At 41.6% G+C, this 16,510-nt stretch overlaps 2 protein-coding genes across 10 annotated transcripts in view; one reads left to right on the plus strand and one right to left on the minus strand.

Annotated features, from left to right (window-relative positions):
• SMC4 (structural maintenance of chromosomes 4) overlaps positions 1–4,183 on the plus strand; it is a 39,857-nt gene extending 35,674 nt beyond the window's left edge. For all 4 annotated transcript variants that reach the window (XM_063339386.1, XM_063339390.1, XM_063339387.1 and 1 more), the window contains exons 22-24: positions 402–634; positions 1,351–1,534; positions 3,653–4,183. In XM_063339386.1, the coding sequence (XP_063195456.1) occupies positions 402–634; positions 1,351–1,534; positions 3,653–3,841 (606 nt within the window). In that variant the 3' untranslated portion in view covers positions 3,842–4,183. The remainder of the gene's footprint in view (positions 1–401; positions 635–1,350; positions 1,535–3,652) is intronic.
• Positions 4,184–4,982: 799 nt separating this feature from the next.
• TRIM59 (tripartite motif containing 59) lies at positions 4,983–13,763 on the minus strand. 6 transcript variants are annotated; one of them, XM_063339397.1, is made up of 4 exons: positions 13,394–13,686; positions 7,691–8,689; positions 6,737–6,805; positions 5,452–6,521 (listed from the first exon to the last, which is right to left on the minus strand). In XM_063339397.1, exons 2-3 carry the CDS (start codon positions 8,684–8,686, stop codon positions 6,755–6,757), a joined length of 1,047 nt encoding a protein of 348 aa, XP_063195467.1. In that variant the 5' UTR covers positions 8,687–8,689; positions 13,394–13,686; the 3' UTR covers positions 5,452–6,521; positions 6,737–6,754. The 6 variants fall into 6 exon arrangements, 5 of the variants coding, with proteins under 5 accessions (XP_063195465.1, XP_063195467.1, XP_063195468.1 ...); XM_063339395.1 differs by lacking the exons at positions 5,452–6,521; positions 6,737–6,805 and adding an exon at positions 4,983–5,278; XR_010071700.1 differs by adding an exon at positions 5,150–5,278 and having other exon boundaries at positions 6,333–8,689.
• Positions 13,764–16,510: the final 2,747 nt, after the last annotated feature.

Here is a 16,510-nt window from a genome sequence, read left to right on the forward strand (position 1 = left end):
TATCTCAGAGCTTAGGTCCGTTTCTATTTGATAGTGTAGATGGCAGGTGAAGACAACTTTCTCCTTTATTTACAGTCAACTAGTCTTGACAGTCTAGACAGATACACAACAATACTAGGATTTTTTTTCTCCTCACAACACTCACTTCAGTAATATTGGACTATTCAACAGATGAAATGTTTTTTGTTATTTTATTTATTTGTTTTATTTTAACACAGGTTTTCAGTATAGAGAGATCAGCAGCATAGAGTATAGAGATGAGAGAAAAAAGGGACAGTTTGGGTTTATTCTTTTGCTTCAAGGCTGTTGGCCATTCTGGGAAAAACGACATTTAAAATGGTTTCAAAGTCTAAATTAAGGTGACAGCTTGTTTAACTGTACTTTTGGGGTTTTTTCTGCAGGAAGAGCTATACTTGAAACATGTGGCTGAACTGGATGATATTACCAATGAGAGAGACAACTTCAGACAAGCTTTTGAAGATCTTAGGAAACAAAGGCTGAATGAATTTATGGCAGGATTTAATGTGATAACAAATAAACTGAAGGAAAACTACCAGATGCTTACTTTGGGAGGAGATGCTGAATTAGAGCTTGTGGACAGTCTGGATCCCTTCTCTGAGGGAATCATGTTTAGGTTTGTCAAAATAATTTGGTATTATTGCTGTAATTCTTAATTGTTGCATTCCTTTTTTCAACCTGCTTTTAAAGTAAATTTTCACTGATCATCAGCTAACCAAGACAGTCCTCCCTCTTGGCAACTATCGGCAAGATACTGACAGAAGCCACAACTTTTTAGCGTTGGGTAACGAAGAGACTAATTTCTCCTGGAGAAATAAGTAACTAACAGCAGTTAGAAAGCTTTGACTTTGCTGAAGCAATTTCTCAGGGTTTCTTAATTCCCAAATCATTTCATTCTGCATAGGGAATTGTGTCAGTCACGTTGGTAACTGGAGATTATTCCATTATAAATGGTCCTGAAAGTATATTCATTACTTAGGAGTAGAATAGCACTTTTGAAAGATAATTAAATAGCAGTTCTTAAGTGCTGTAGTTCCTACAGAGAAGAGCCGAGTGTTACGGTAGTTTGAGTTCAGGCAAACATCAGCTGACTGCGTAGCTGTGCACGCACCCAGGGAGTTAGTTACTCTGTGGTGAACACAACTAATCCCGTTGGCTCCCTCTCAGATGTGGAGGACTAAGAGTATCAAGCAGCTCATCCATGACTTTAGTCAAGCTGCTTTGTGTTGTGTCTTCCAAGAATTCCCTCCTGCCTTGTGACTTGCTTTTTACCACAGCGTATTTATTTTCATCGTGAACAGAAATAAGTTACAAACTCTTCATTTCTTTCAGTGTTCGGCCTCCGAAGAAAAGTTGGAAGAAGATATTTAACTTATCAGGAGGAGAGAAGACTCTTAGCTCACTGGCTCTAGTTTTTGCTCTTCATCATTACAAGCCAACGCCACTTTATTTTATGGATGAGATTGATGCAGCACTTGACTTCAAAAATGTATCTATTGTAGCGTTTTACATATATGTAAGTATTTAATGGTAACTACTACAGTATAATTTTTCTAACGTATTTTCTTCTCTGCCAGAAAAGACAAAGTGGTAACATAATTATGGCCAGACTTAAAAATCTGGAATGATAGATTATTTTCAAATAATTAAGTGGAAACTATGTACTGAGCAGATTTCCAGAAAGGTGCTTAGAATGTTGCTTTCTGCATATTTTTTTCTAAGCTGCTAAGTTTCATGCTTTCCTGAAATGGGGCAAGTAATAGAGGATTTACAAGGTTTTTTTCTCTCCAAATCCTGTTTCAAAAGCTGTCTGAAGAGTGCTGGAATTTGTGAAAGGTTCCACATTTCCATATATTCTTGCTGCTACTGCTTCTTCTTTAAAATATAGATACTTTCCCCAAAATAATCAGCTATGGTCAGCTGAGAATACATAAGTTACCTAGCTCTTAGCAATGTGTTGAAGTACCAAGGTCATGGTTTCGTTCTTGGGAGCAGCCAAGGTTCCTTGGTTTTATACTTCCATTGCATTAATGTGAGCTGTTTCCTACAGGCTTCTTTGATCTGTGTCTTTATTAGGGTGTTTTTTCTTTCATGACTTCAAAAATTCTGTCATCATCGTATTTAAGTCACGCAAACATTTACATTGCTACATTTTCGGTTGCTAATTTAAATTTGGAACTTTCAGAATTATTCAAAGTATAACCAGTGATTTTGGGAACACCCCAGAAGTGCCAAAGATTCTGATTAGCTACTTAAAATGAGGGAAGCACTTTGACAATAGCTGCCTGCAACTGTAGTTTTAAACTTTGCTTCTACAATGCCTGTATTTTCCCAAAGGAGGGTCCGTCACCCAGATGAGATTTGGTTAGAGGGTTTAATTTCAACTGCAGGCTAACGCTTACATTTGAAACTTAGTACGGTTTGGCTCTTCAATGCAAATTACAGCTTAGTATATAACTGTAGCTCATGTTTTGTATACAATTTCTGAATTAGTGCTATCCTAGCAGAAAAGGATCCAGAAAAAATTAGTACTGTCCTAGGAGAAAAGGTCCCACCACAGCAAGAACGGAGCCAGAGTTGCGTGTTGACTTTGCTCCTCTGGTGAACTTATACTGCTGGGTTCTTAACAATAAGGTTTGTTTTATTTTTAAAGCACCACCACATTTAGATATTTTGTTCATTGAATCAGAACAGTTTGGGTTGGAAGGGACCTTTAAAGGCCATGTAGTCCAACCCCCCTGCCCCGAGCAGGGACATCTTCAACTAGGTCAGGTTGCTCAGAGCCCCATCCAACCTGACCTGGGCCAGTGTCTCACCACCCTCACAGTAAAAAAATTCTTCCTTATATCTAATGTAAATTGCCTCTCTTTCAGTTTAAAACCATTCCCCCTCGTCCTATCGCTGATCCAGAGTCCCTCCCCAGCTTTCCTGTAAGCCACCCCTTTAGGGACTGGAAGGGGCTCTAAGGTCTCACCGGAGCCTTCTCTTCTCCAGGCTGAACACCCCCAACTCTCTCAGCCTGTTCTCACAGCAGAGGGGCTCCAGCCCTCGGAGCATCTTTGTGGCCTCCTCTGGACTCACTCCAACAGGTCCACGTCCTGCTTATGTTGTGGCTCCAGAGCTGGAGGCAGCACTCTATTATCTATAGTCATTCTGCCTCAGCGTCACAGAACTAGCATTCATTAAGGCTTGTTCTCATTAGCAGAGGGCTTGCTTTCCCCTGTTCTCAGTGCATGGAAATAGGTTTGTTTCCCTTTTCATTCTTAAAGCAACCCTTGCTATAACAGTTCAAGTAACTTAGTAATACTTAGTAATACCCTCCTTCGGTAAGTCTTGTAGAATACCTGTTAAAATTGCAACTCTGGAAAGAAATTATGCAGGTTTAATTGAATTCACTTGAATAAGTTAAGTAAAAGTTAAAAAGAGGAAACTCATGCTTAAGTTAATGGCAGTGCTTCGTGCTGATGGTGTGTTGCGCACACACCAGTTATAGACAGCAGGAGCTCTGAGGCCTTGTCACCTGTGAATCTCTTACTAGTGATGTGTTCCTTAGCGCCTAAAACCTGCACACAGAGATCATACAAGAACAGCTTTTTTAAATCCTGTGGGCTAACACAAATCACTTCTGTTTCAGGAGCAAACAAAAAATGCACAATTTATCATCATCTCCCTGCGAAACAACATGTTTGAGATCGCAGACAGATTAATTGGAATTTATAAGACTCACAATACCACAAAAAGCGTGGCAACAAACCCCAAAGTTATTGCATCCAAAGGACTGGCTGAACTCGACGCTCTTGGGTGTAGTATAGCTCAAAAATAGAGTGGAACAAACTTCCATCCTCATTGCTGCTGTTTACTTTTGTCTAATATGCTTTTCTATTTGAGATTTTTTTTTCCTTTGAATATTGTGTTTATTTGAGCTTGTTAATAAAACAATAAATTTTCAATAAATTCTGGGGATTTTAAATTTACGCTTTCTATATAGATCTTAATTATGTGAAACAAGTTGGGTTTTTAAAAAAAAAGCTATTTCTCAAATTATGTATCTAGTTCAATTTTAATATTCCCTGTGTAAGCTGACGTCAATGTTTGGGTTCTGTATTTGGTTTTAAATTACTGCTTTTTACTGTATATATTAAAGTAAGCAAATTACTTACTGGAACTCACATAATAAAATGTTACAGTACACTCCAGTGACATTTAAAAACAATTTGCTTTTAAAGTCATTTAAAATTTTAAAGCAATTTTTAAAGTCATACTAAATAATTTACATGTATATAATAAGGATGTCAAATGTACTGCTGCATGGTCTGGGAATCGGCCGTTTGTAGCCATTTTGTAATGAATTGGTTCCGTTTCCAAAGCTGCTCTTCAGTTATTTTCCTCTCCCCTCCCGCAGGGACAACTCCTCCCTCCCTCTCAGGCCCTGGCCATTGCACACTCCAGGTTTATTAACACAGTCATTACCATCTGCTCGCTTCTGCTGTTCTCAGTCCTTCCTACAAAGAGGCAAGGTTGATACCGCTGAACCCTTGGCTGTTATAGACAGGTCTCCACTTCCGTTGGTGTCCTGTCAATGCTTCAGTGTACGGGTTTTGCTTTGAATCTGATCTTTTGTTGTACCTCAAGAACTGAAACCATGTGTTTTGTTCCAAAAATCAGGGCAGTACCTCACACACTTGCACTGGTGCAGCTCCCTGAACTAGAAGTGCCACTGTTCAGGAAAAAGGCTGGGGTAACAAAGCTGTGAGCAGCCCTAGACCTCCAGCTCATTGTGCTGTTCCCTTTGCCATCTTCTGCTATTTCCATACCAGGCATGCTTTACAGAACCCCAGTCAGTTTATCCTGCTTTTGTTCTCATAGTCCCAGTGCAGCTAAACACCGCGTGAGGGACCCAAACCCAGCCAAAGCCTCACCCTCACCTGAAATCATCAACATGGAGCTGGTGTGGAAAACTGAAGTGGGGGGGGCGGGGGAAGGACTGTAATAATTTGTTATAAAGTGTATAATGCAGAAAGGGAAGCTGCGGCGGGGCAGGTGACAGGTACGGACAATAACTTACAGCACTTCCCAGAAGGTGCCTACGCTGCACTCCAGCAGTTCCTGCGCGAGCTCAGCCAGATACTGGTACGCACTAACTCGCTGTCCAACAGAAAAATCAGTAAAACAGGCCTGTGGTGGGCATCATGAAAGGCCATGAAATCCACATTAACCCATCTGGGGCCATCCATTTGAGAGAACCTTCCTGAAGTTCACACTGCAAAAAAAAAACAAAAACAGGGCACTTGGTAGAAAAAGGAGCAACAAGAGAGCACTGCAGGCCAGCCAGTCCTGCTCCGTCTTGTGTCAGAGCTGTGCAGACGCACAGGGAAGCTTCTGTGCAGTAAGGAAATTGAGGCGTTAGCCATCCTATTGTAAGAATATATTTTATTTGTATGCAAATTTATTAAAACATACTGCATTATAAGTACAAGTACTAAACGTTTCAATCGGTGGTAAAGGCATTTTATAAATTCCTCTAGTCTTGAAAAATAAAGTTGCATTACAAACTCTGTAAGTTTTTAAAAGTCAGGAAATAAAAGGAAGGTAAGTTAAAAAAGCACCACGTAGTAGCAGACAGACACGTAGCACCGGGTTTTAAGAGACTGACATACCAAGTGACAGCCTTCTACCAGGGCTTAAGACAAATTCCTGATTTTATTGAGAAATTAATATGACAGCATTTATGCAGTCTCAGAATACACCCAAACGCTATTTCAAACCCTGACCAGTAGTTTTCGTGGGATTTGCCTTTGTAACTCTAAAATGTTACAGAAAACGTATGTACAAATTCTAGAAACAGCTCCTCACACACAGGCAAAGGCCCAGCCCTCTGCGTGCTGCTGGCTCCTGCCTCCACCAACCGCAGAGAGGCAAATCCACCGAGCTGCACAGTAGCCGTGTGGCTGGACTTGGGGTTTTATCAATACAGCAGTATCAGGATGGCAATATTCTTATTAGGATCTTTATTTAAGGAATGTATCAGCATCGCATCTGAGGGCTGACCTGGCAGCAACTGGTATTTTGCAGGATCCCACTAGTACTAGCTGGTAGCCATGGGCAAGTTTTGGTTTGCACAAGGGTTTTAAAACACCTCGTAGTTAAAAGCTAGCCTCAGAAATCATTCACTATTTAAACAAATTCTATTATTTAAAAATATACAACAGCCAAGGAACGCTGCTATCTAGAATATGCTACTATTTTTATCAAGTCAAATACAATTAGCCATGGCGAATGCTCATTTTGGGGTTTTTAGAGAGTTGTAAGCTCACCCGTGTTCTGCTGTCGTAACTGCAGCTCTCCAAGGCTGTCCCAGTACTTGCTGTAATCAGCCTGTTAACAACTGAAGGCCAAAATCAGCTCTCACTGGGGATATAGCTCCTGAGCACAGTTTAGACTGCAGCATCACCTCAGAAGTAGCAAAGCGTCAGTGATCATCTGAGTGCTATCGTGTTTCTCCTCTGTCAAGGTAAAGATCTCTGTTACTTGTGCTGAAAAGCTCGATATAAATTTACATTAATCGTCAAGTCGTTCTCAAAAGCTCTTGACAACGTTTGAAATCCTTATACCACTGACTGCAGTGGGAGTTTTGCTGCTTATGTATCTATTTTCACTACCTATTAAATGATTTAGCAAAAATTCAGGGCTCATGTTTGTAAGCAGACTAAACACACACCTGGTTTGTGCATAGCTGTCACTGAAAACCTGTCTGCAGCATTTCACCACAAGCGCAACAGTTACTGCTCTGTAAAGTGGAGAGAACCATTTCAAAGACACAAAGTTATTAAAGAGAGGTTAAAAAAACCCAAACAGATGAAATCACGTCACCCACTAGTAACCAGGAACAAGCCAAATGAAACCAAATGAATATATGCTTTAAAGCACGGAGGTGTATCAGTTAAAATACATTCAGAGAGGTCAGTAAAACACCAGGTGTTCTATGCACACCAGAGCTAGTGCCTGACCTGTCCTGGACTAGCCCGTTTGCAGCCTGTGGTGTTTTTTTAACCTTTAAAGTGGCTTTATTTAAAAAACAATTTAAAATTACATTACCGGGGGGGGGGAAAAAGGTAGTAGATGTTTAAAGATTTTTTACGAACAGGACTCCAGATTACAATTCGTAAACTGCTTGGAGGTTTCTTAGACAGACACTGTTTCTCACCAGCTCCCAGTTTAAACAAACCCCTACCAACCGACCGTATGGTGTGAGCAGAAGAGGAAGCCTGTTTTGTTGCAAATCTTCTCAGTTAACTAAGAGTTAGCTAAGAGGAAATCTATACAATACAGAAAAAGAAAGGATACGGAAACAGAAAAGTGTAGAGCTTTAACAATCCAGCTTTTAAGTAGAAATTAAAAAACATCCTGGGGATTCCTACACTAGCTTTTAAACTAGTCACTGAAAAGTCTTAAGAGAAACAATCCTCCCTAAAAACTCTACCAGTAAATCAAATGCATGGCACAGCACATCCATCATATTCTGCAAATGGGTACAGAAATCTTGATAAATAAGCAGCAAGAACGCGGAGATATGAGCAGGAGTAGCTTCAGTTACAGCTGATGATACCACTTTGTGAAACGAACACAGAGTTACCAGCATTATAAAAAGAAGCAGGACAGCTAAAGGATTTACAGCCTGGAGGAGCACTTTAGATTCTTTTCCTTCCTTTCCACTGCCTTTGCTGCGTAACTTCCTTTTCGGAATCAGATTTATTTTTGGAGTGACGATCTTGTTGATGTGACCGATTTCAGTTTTAGACCACACATCTTTCAACAGGTGCCCAGCCCTCGGATAAATCTCCACAGGTTTAACATCCGGTAGTTGCTTCTGTTTCAAAGCTTTTATACGTTGATGCATATCATCCACCTTCTCAAGAAAAATAAGTGGGGACTCTTCTTTTTGAATAGCTGTATTCAGTGACATTAATTCAAGCTGTTCTTCCCTTATTTTTTTCAACTTCTCAATGAGAGGCTCGTATTCTTCCAAAATGCGTGTGTTGATTTCATCCAGGGCAGTCAGCAGAGCTTGTCTTTTGTGCTCCAAGGTATCACTAAGTTTCTTAAAATAATGGACTACTGCTTTTTTATCCTCCTGAACAATGCTTTCACACTGCGACTTCTGTTCTTTCAGCTTTTCAATGAGCAAACATACATCAGTCCAGTGTTTATCAGTCAGCTGGTCGAGAATTTTTCCAGAATTCTGCTTTTCTTTTAGGTAGGCACTTTGAAGGTCATCTATGGGATGGCCGTTGTGTTTCCCTATTGTAAGGCAATGGCCACACACCAATTTTCTATCCAAAAGACAGTAAACGTTCAGCGGTTGCCGGTAATGTTCACTGCAGGTTGCAACATCAGAGCGATCTTCCTGTTGGTATTTTTCAATAATAGCTTTCAATGCAAAGTTGATGGGCAACGACTGGATACCAGCGGCTGGAATTTCAACAATACTCCTGCAATTAGGACACTTCAGAGGGAGTCTCAGGGGTCTCCAAATGGAAAAGTTGTCTGACAGCTGAATAACACCCTCCAGACAATTCCGGCAAAACGTATGGGAACAGGGCAGAACGCGTGGATCTTCAAATATGCTATAGCAAATGGAACACGTTAATTCTTCCTCAAAGTGATGCATGTCCTACAAAAAAAAAAAAAAAAAGTTTAACATCATTTTACAATCAAATCATTTAAAATCATTTTATTAGCCTAAGTGCCTCACGTGACATTTAGTGACCAGCAACCTAACCTACATATTGATAAGGGGGGAAAAAAAAAACCAACACAAAAGAAGAATGAAAGTAAGCAATGGTTCAAAGATATCAGCAAATTATGATCCGCACTTACAATCTAAGTGACAAGATAGTGTTCACCCATATTCAACTTTTGCCTTAAAAAGCTAGAAAAAGCAGCAATCTGCTACTAGGTATTTCTTACAGTGGGAAACAATAGAAGAGACTGATAAAAGTTAGAACTATAGTTTCTAAATAACCTCAAAACTATGAAAATTTTCTCTCACTATGAGTAACATTGTCAACATAAGAATAAAGCAGTAAGTACAGAAACTTTTTTTCTGCCCTAATTTTTTTTGACTGTTACTTTTGCAATATTCATGAGAGTATTAAGCAGTCTAATTTACTAAAATCTGTCACTAGGTTCTGGCACAAATGAGAATCTAACTCAGTGGCCCTTAATTACAATACCACTAACAGTAATTACACTCGTGGTGTTATTCCTGGATTACTTTAAGCACAAAACTAAAAAATCTAACTTTCGTTTTCCGTCCTTTGTAATATTGCCTTGTTTTTCTTTGACAGCTTAGTGAAATCACACTGTAAGGTCACAAACATCAATAATTCTAATGCCAGTTTTCATTAAAAAAAAATCATAATTCTGTTTTTCATTCTGTTAAAAAAATGTGGAAATTAGTATGAACTTCCTTTATCTTTTTGTCACATTTTCCTGTCCCCTTCATCAGTTCTAGTCAACTCTGTAGACTTTGCTACACTGCAAAAAGAAATTGCCCAAGGATTTAGTATCAAAGACTCTCAATTTAGGGTCTAACTCTAAATCTGAAAACAATAACATGCAACTGGGCTAACACAGCTGCATGAACTGCTACTGAACCTTTGTCCGATTCAGTCAGGAAGATAATTAGCTATGAGAGGTGTTTAAGGAAGCTATTTCATTCAGATGTGCCCTCCTAAGCTTTTTATTATATTAACATATTTTTGCATCGATCTATCAGCATTTCTCATTGACACTGAGATTAATAAAGTTTGATTTATTTTAAGTGAATCTCCTTAAAAGGAAGTGAATTGTTAAATATACTCTCCTTTGAAAATAAAACCCTTAAATTGCATTTGGAATCATGACAGTCACTAAGGGTTAAATTTGACACTAACTAATAAACCATTTATAATAAATAAATGAAGCAGCGTTGTACCTGTAAAAGGCACAGAGGTAACCAGATGGAAGTCAGAAGCTATATACTCAGACCCCAGTTCTTTGAGAGTTAAATCAGCTCTGAACAGAGAAACCTATTCTGGTTATACAGAAATACGTGTGACTTATCTGACTCTATAAGACAAGGTTGTTACACCCAAAAGTGAAAGTGTTCAACAAAGTCTGATCAGATTTCTTTTGCTCTGTGAAACAAGACAGAATAATAACTAAAAAAAAAATAAAATTAAAAACAATCTAATGGGCATCATCAGCCAAAAAAATCAAGTTCAATTCAAGGAGGTACTTGTATGTTGTTTTTTGAGCAAGTCAACTTTATATTGAAAACAATTTTGATTAATTCAGCTTAAAAAAAAAAATCAATCCAACACACTTTGGATCATTTTTTCAGCTAATTAATATAAAATGTTGGTTCGTGTATTTGAACTCCACTTTATAAAGAGACCTTGAGAACAGTTGGAAGGAAATCTACTAGAGACACATGATTTTTAAGAACCAGCCTTTAAAAGAAGAATGATGAAGTGCATTAGTATTTATAACTAACTAGTGTATTCTCCTAGTTAAAGAGAATTAATATCACGTACTACAGACATTTAGCAAAAGACATTCACAACACTTTGACACTACATCTACTCCTGTACTGCACTGCTCTTACTGAAGACCACGGGGTTATTTCTCTTTTTACTGGGAGCCACAGACCTTTATTTTCCAGCTTTTCCAATCAGCCACTGTGGCAACACAAGGTTCTTTAGATCTTTACATTAATAATTTCACATTTGTGAGTGATGTTCCAGACACTGCAAATAAAGAAATGTGTCAATAATGAAGGGAATCTGAACAACAAATCTACTCCACTGTCTAGATAATTTTTTTTGAGAATTAGTTCCCGTGGAAAATACATTTAAAGGTTTTATTTTTTTATCTATCTATAAAGTTATTATGAATCTTAGGAATGCCACTTCCACATAAACAAAAGAAAAAAAAAATCAGTCAAGTTTTTGCTCACAGGAAAAAAAAAGAATCCTTAGTAAGTACTCTCATTCATTATTTTCTGTTATATATGTGGAATGAATATAGTTTAAAAAAAACTCTATGTTTAAAATCACTATTTTTTCCTAAATATAGGGCTGTAGTTCTCTTCAAAGGAAATGTTACAGGAGGGAAATTTTCTTTATAATGAACACACATCTAGCTTATGTGAGCTACATAACAGGCAAGATAAAACTAATCTTAAAAAAATTTTTATAACTGCAAAATAGCTACTTGCCACCATAAAAATGAAGGAACAGAATTTTTCTTAGCACTGTGATGAATCCCCTCAAACTCTGCAGAAGTAACCCTCCCCAGGCAGCGTTTCCCCTGAGCAAAGCCAGGCGCTGTGCTGCAAGCCTGCGCAGGTTGAAGCAGACACAAGCCCGCCAGCCTGCACTCGCTCCAGAGCCGTTCATAACCCTGCAGCCACTCGCCAGAGGGACCGAAATTCCCATTTCCACAGAAAAATACGGCTCTGTTTCCCAGGCAACTGAGAAATTTAAAGAGCGACAGTGGTTGCCTGCTAGCGAGCAGCTCTGGAAAGCCAGGTCGGCAGCGTGAGGGCAGAGGCTTCTGCTTTCAGCTCTGGCCAAGGGTGTGTGGGGCACCTTGCCCCAGCGGCCTCCCAGGCACCGCAAGGAGACATGGCACTTGGATTTTTAGTTATTATTCATCGATTTTCAAACAGCATTTGGAATGCTAATGTAGATGTTTACTATAGGCACCCTGTGTTTTTTTTTAATTTGTTCTAGACAACTACTCCAGAGTCGTACCAGGGAAGCAAAAGGTAAAAATCATGAAATTCAGTTTCATCCTGCACTGGCAGCAGCACAGAGAAAATAGTCTACATGTGAACAACAGTGAAAAGAAATCTGTACATAGCTATCAGAAACACAGAGACTGAGAACACCAACGAAGAGACTGGGAAGACCCAACATTATAGAGTTAAGCAAAGAGAAAGAAAAAAGTTTTCCAGGAAAAAAAAAAAAGTATCAGGAAGCTGGTGAATGCTTTCCTGCACAGAGCAGATACTTCTCCTTAAATGTTCCAAACAACTGTGGTAGCAAATATGCATGTACGTATATACATATTCACTGTAAGAGTCACTCAGTATAAGCAAATTACAAACTAGAAGGTATTTTCAAAATGCAAAAGTGTAATTGTGCCAGTAACACGGTGAGTTTCAGAAATCTTCCAGCAATAGAAGACCTGCTAATTAGCTGTGATTTTATCCTCTTCTAATTAGCGATACTGTAGATGAGATGAAAACATAATACAACATACTGTTTCTGCCAGCAGTTAAGCAGATCAAAGTAGTATTCATTGATAACACTGCACTCCTCACCTAGCGATCAGGCCACTGCTCATCCAGCTAATTATACGAGATTCTGTTTAGAAACAATTATACGTGGAATACAGTGTATGTCAGTGTTTAAGTAGATAAATAACTAACTGCTGTATAGCAAAAGCCAGCTGTAACAAGCTGATACGCCTCAAATAGGCAGTATTTTCCACTTATAAGTCACCTTCATGGTAAAGAGTGACAGACCTTTTTAAAAAAAAAAAACCAGAACGCTGAGGTGCAGCTCTGGTATTTGTCAGTGCACCACAAGTGCCTGCTACACAACTGCCAGGTTTGCTGGTTGTAACAACAGGCCAGGCACCAGAAACAGCCAGACCTTAGACCTTTCTATTCCAGCCCGTGTGAGCTGTACAGCTTTACTCCATGCCACAAATATCCCACACCTAAGAGCAGTTCTCAACCAGGGATGTTCTGCCCCTAGTCCCTATTCCTACCACAGCTACTACACCACTACCCCAGATTTTTTACAGTTTATTTATGACCTGAAAGGAGATGAAGACAGCTGAGAAGTCTGTCTGGTCTCCCTATGAAGCTGACCTGACAGTTCCCTTCTGTATATCCCTCCACTAGCTCCTTGCCTGCCTCTACAACAAGCTTACACAAGTTATTGTGTTCAAAAAACGCAGATATACTACTCTATCCTTTCCACACTCGTACTCCGCTGCTGGGAGTTGCTATCCATCCCTTATCTCTTGAACTCTATCAAAGCTTCTGGCCCTGAGCACTCATTTGCCTCACGTCACCGGGTGACGGGGCTGGAAGGAAGAGGACACCTTCAGCTGCCACCTGCACACCCTCTGCCAGCTCCCGCGGCCAATTCGGCCGCTAGTAACGATGGGAACCGCGCCGGTATTAATAACTAGAAAAAGGGATCGACACCGACACCAGGAACTTGCTAAGGTTACAAAGAGAGAAACACGCTTAAAGACGACGAAAGAAGGGGTGGGGTATGTGACACCTGAGCACTGCCGAGGACAGGTGCCATACCTGGAGGCGGCGGGGCCGGCCGCCGGTGCTGCCCGGCCGCGCAGGCTGAGTGGCAGAAGGCGGGGAGACCGGTCACTCCGAGCACCGCTCGGCTCCCAGGGCGGTTTCACCTCAGAGGGCCCGCCGTGCCAGCTCCGACGCCGGGTCAACCCCTCACAAAACACCTCCGGGTGCCACAGCCGCGCTTCCCTGCGAGCCATCCACACCCCCGATCCACCTGGGCGCCCCCTCGGCTGCTCTCCGACTCCCCACGGCCGCTCCCCAACCCTCCGACCGGGAAGCTGGGCCGAGACTCCTACCTCCGCCGCCGCCGCCTTCAAACAGCCGAACCCGCGCCCCGCCGCTCCCCTCAGCGCCGCCGCGCGTGCGCGGGAAGGGACGTGGAGGGGGGAGGCACCAACGGCCGCGGCGTTCGAAAGTCAACGGCCCGCGGGGCGGGGCGCCGCCTTCAAAGCCGGCGGGCGACCGTTAACGGCCGCCGCCGGCCCCCGCCACAGCGTGGCGCTCGCTCGGCTGCCGGGGGTCAGCCACGTCCCGCTAAACCCAACCTTCTTCACGGTCTGGGGGGAAATCCGCCCCGGAGAGCAAGAGACGTAAGAGCCCCTGACAGGCCGAGGGGGAGCAGGAGCAGACCTTCCGCCAACCACTGATCCCAGAAATAACAGTAAATAAATGGAAGTGGCAAAGGTCAGTTTCCATTTAAGCATGTCTACTACCTACTCGGGCTACCGAAGACCGTTAAGGTAGTTTAAGTGAAGTGAAACTGCTCCTGCCATACCTTAAAATTGGGCGATTATAATGAAGAACATAGCCAATTCTGTATATATCTCTCTTAATATATATATTACCCAATGCCAAATGCACCTTTTAAAATCCTCCAGAGTAGCACGGGATGTCTCAGCTATACGGATTTTCCCAGCAAAAACTGAGATTGCAGGAGAAAGTGAATGAATCAGGACGAAGGTTACTGACAGTGTTTTACTGAGCTCTGCAACACTGGTATATCTCAAGATTTTATTAAATTAAAGTACCCCATGTCGTGCAGACTTTTCTCATACTCCAGATTATTCTATATTTATTTATAATGCATCAAACTACACTAAACTAAAACTGTATTCTCAGATGTGGCTTTTACAGTGACTTTGAAAGAGAAATTCATTCAGTGCTGTCATGTAAATCATAATACATCATCATTCAAAAGTTACCTAAACATCTGTCTTAAAACTGGTATTTAGAGGACCTTATACAAATATCTGGGAAACATCTGGAATTATGTTTCAAATAGTAAAAAACCCCTCATGTTCTAAGAAATTAACCATCACAGGTTAGCTGATAAGCACAGAGTTTACAATACCACATCGAGCTGTAATTGGTCTTTTTCCTGTGAAGCTGTTGTAACACTAGCCTGACATTCATATCTTTTGATGCCATTTATACCACTTTAGTTTTGAACGTTGAACAATTTTAATTGAATTTTTTTGTATGCTATCAAATTGAAGTTTTTCAACTTTTCAACCTTAACGAGTTGCAATAGAGCTTTCTGTCACCATAGTTCCACTTGTCGCAGTAGAGCTGCTGCAATCTAAGTGCAACCTGCTCAAAACAAACATGTTTTCTAAAGACACACATTTTTCAACTCCCTTTGTTTCTGATTTTTGTTACAAAAAAAAAAAAACAAAAACAAAACAAATCAGCTGTTGGCTGGTGATTACTTTTGTTATCTAAATCTAATTAGAGTTTCTCCTACACATTCCTTACGATCACACCTCCATGCATATTGGCTTTCAACACAGGCCCCAGGGACGGTACATTGATAAAATTGTTCTTGTTTTTTGCTATCCAAAGGAGCAGGGAAGCAGGGGGGATTAAAAATATACCTGATTTTTTTTTCCTCAATGACAGGGAGTTGGGGGGGGGGGACGGACACACAACATAGAAAAATATTTTAGTGACACTCACCTATTTTCACCTATTTGTGCCAATTTTTAATAGGAATGTCAGTTAGGATTTGAACTAAGTGGTAGCTCCAGTACTTGGGAGAACGTTTGTTTCTGAAGGGTCTGATGCAGGGCCTGGGATAACAGGATTCCTGGACATAGAGTTGTGGTTTTGTCTCGGGGCACAACACATGCCTTCAGCAGGGTTAACTGTTCTCTCCTTTTTGAACACAGCACTTCTCCTGGATGCGTTAATGGCACCCTGTCTGGCTCAGGCCAGGCTGCCCCTGGGCTCGGGAGGAAGGAGTCCGGTGCTGGGGGCCAGGAGCTGCCCCTCTCTCCCTGGCCGACTCCAGCACAGCTCCATGGAAGCAGCCACAAGCTCCAAGCACCTGCACAGCCTTACAGCAACAAAAGGCAAAAGGCAGAAAAGAGGCAGTCTGGAGGCAGCTGTATCCCAGTGCTTATCCCTCGGGATGACATGCATGGCTGGAACCGATCCTAGCTGGGTCATGGTCCAAGGTGCATCAACCAAGGCCTGTGTCCTTCATTACAGGGACATCCCTTCTTCAGTGCCCACTCTGGGCTGTGCAGGACTCATCCCCATGAATTCAGTAGCCCTCTGCTGGCTGCTAGCCATCCTCAGCAGCTGCAGGGCCTTGCTGGTTGACTTCCTGGGGGCTGATGCAGGGCAGAACAGCCACCTTCCTCCTGCACAGCTCAGCTGCCCTGTTTGCCGACAGGGCAGCAGCCACAAGCTCTGGTCTCTAGCCACTGACGAGGCACAAACTCCGCACTGCGCAGGAGCTACAGCTCTTGGGCCTCTCCTCAGCCTTTGTTTCAAGCTTCTCCTCTATCCTTGCGTGCACCCTTGCAGCTGGCTGGATCTGCACTGCCTTGGCACAGGTTGAACCTGCTGCAGCCCTTTGCCTTGCCGGGATCAAGCAGCAACAGACAAGCCCTGCCCCACATGGGCTCATCAAAGAACTAGCTGAAAACTAACTCAGAAAATAACTTGTTTTTCAAAGAACAGATCCATCGGCTGGAGGATTATGCCACAGAATGGGTCATTATACCAGATGGGTCATTACTAAACCACCTGCTGTGGGTACATCATGAGGATGAGCACACATTTTAAACAGAGATGAACAGAACGTGGCCATTCACTAAAAGATCAGTA

The sequence above is a fragment of the Chroicocephalus ridibundus genome, chromosome 6 (genome assembly GCF_963924245.1).
Source record: "Chroicocephalus ridibundus chromosome 6, bChrRid1.1, whole genome shotgun sequence".
NCBI classification, from domain to species: domain Eukaryota; kingdom Metazoa; phylum Chordata; class Aves; order Charadriiformes; family Laridae; genus Chroicocephalus; species Chroicocephalus ridibundus.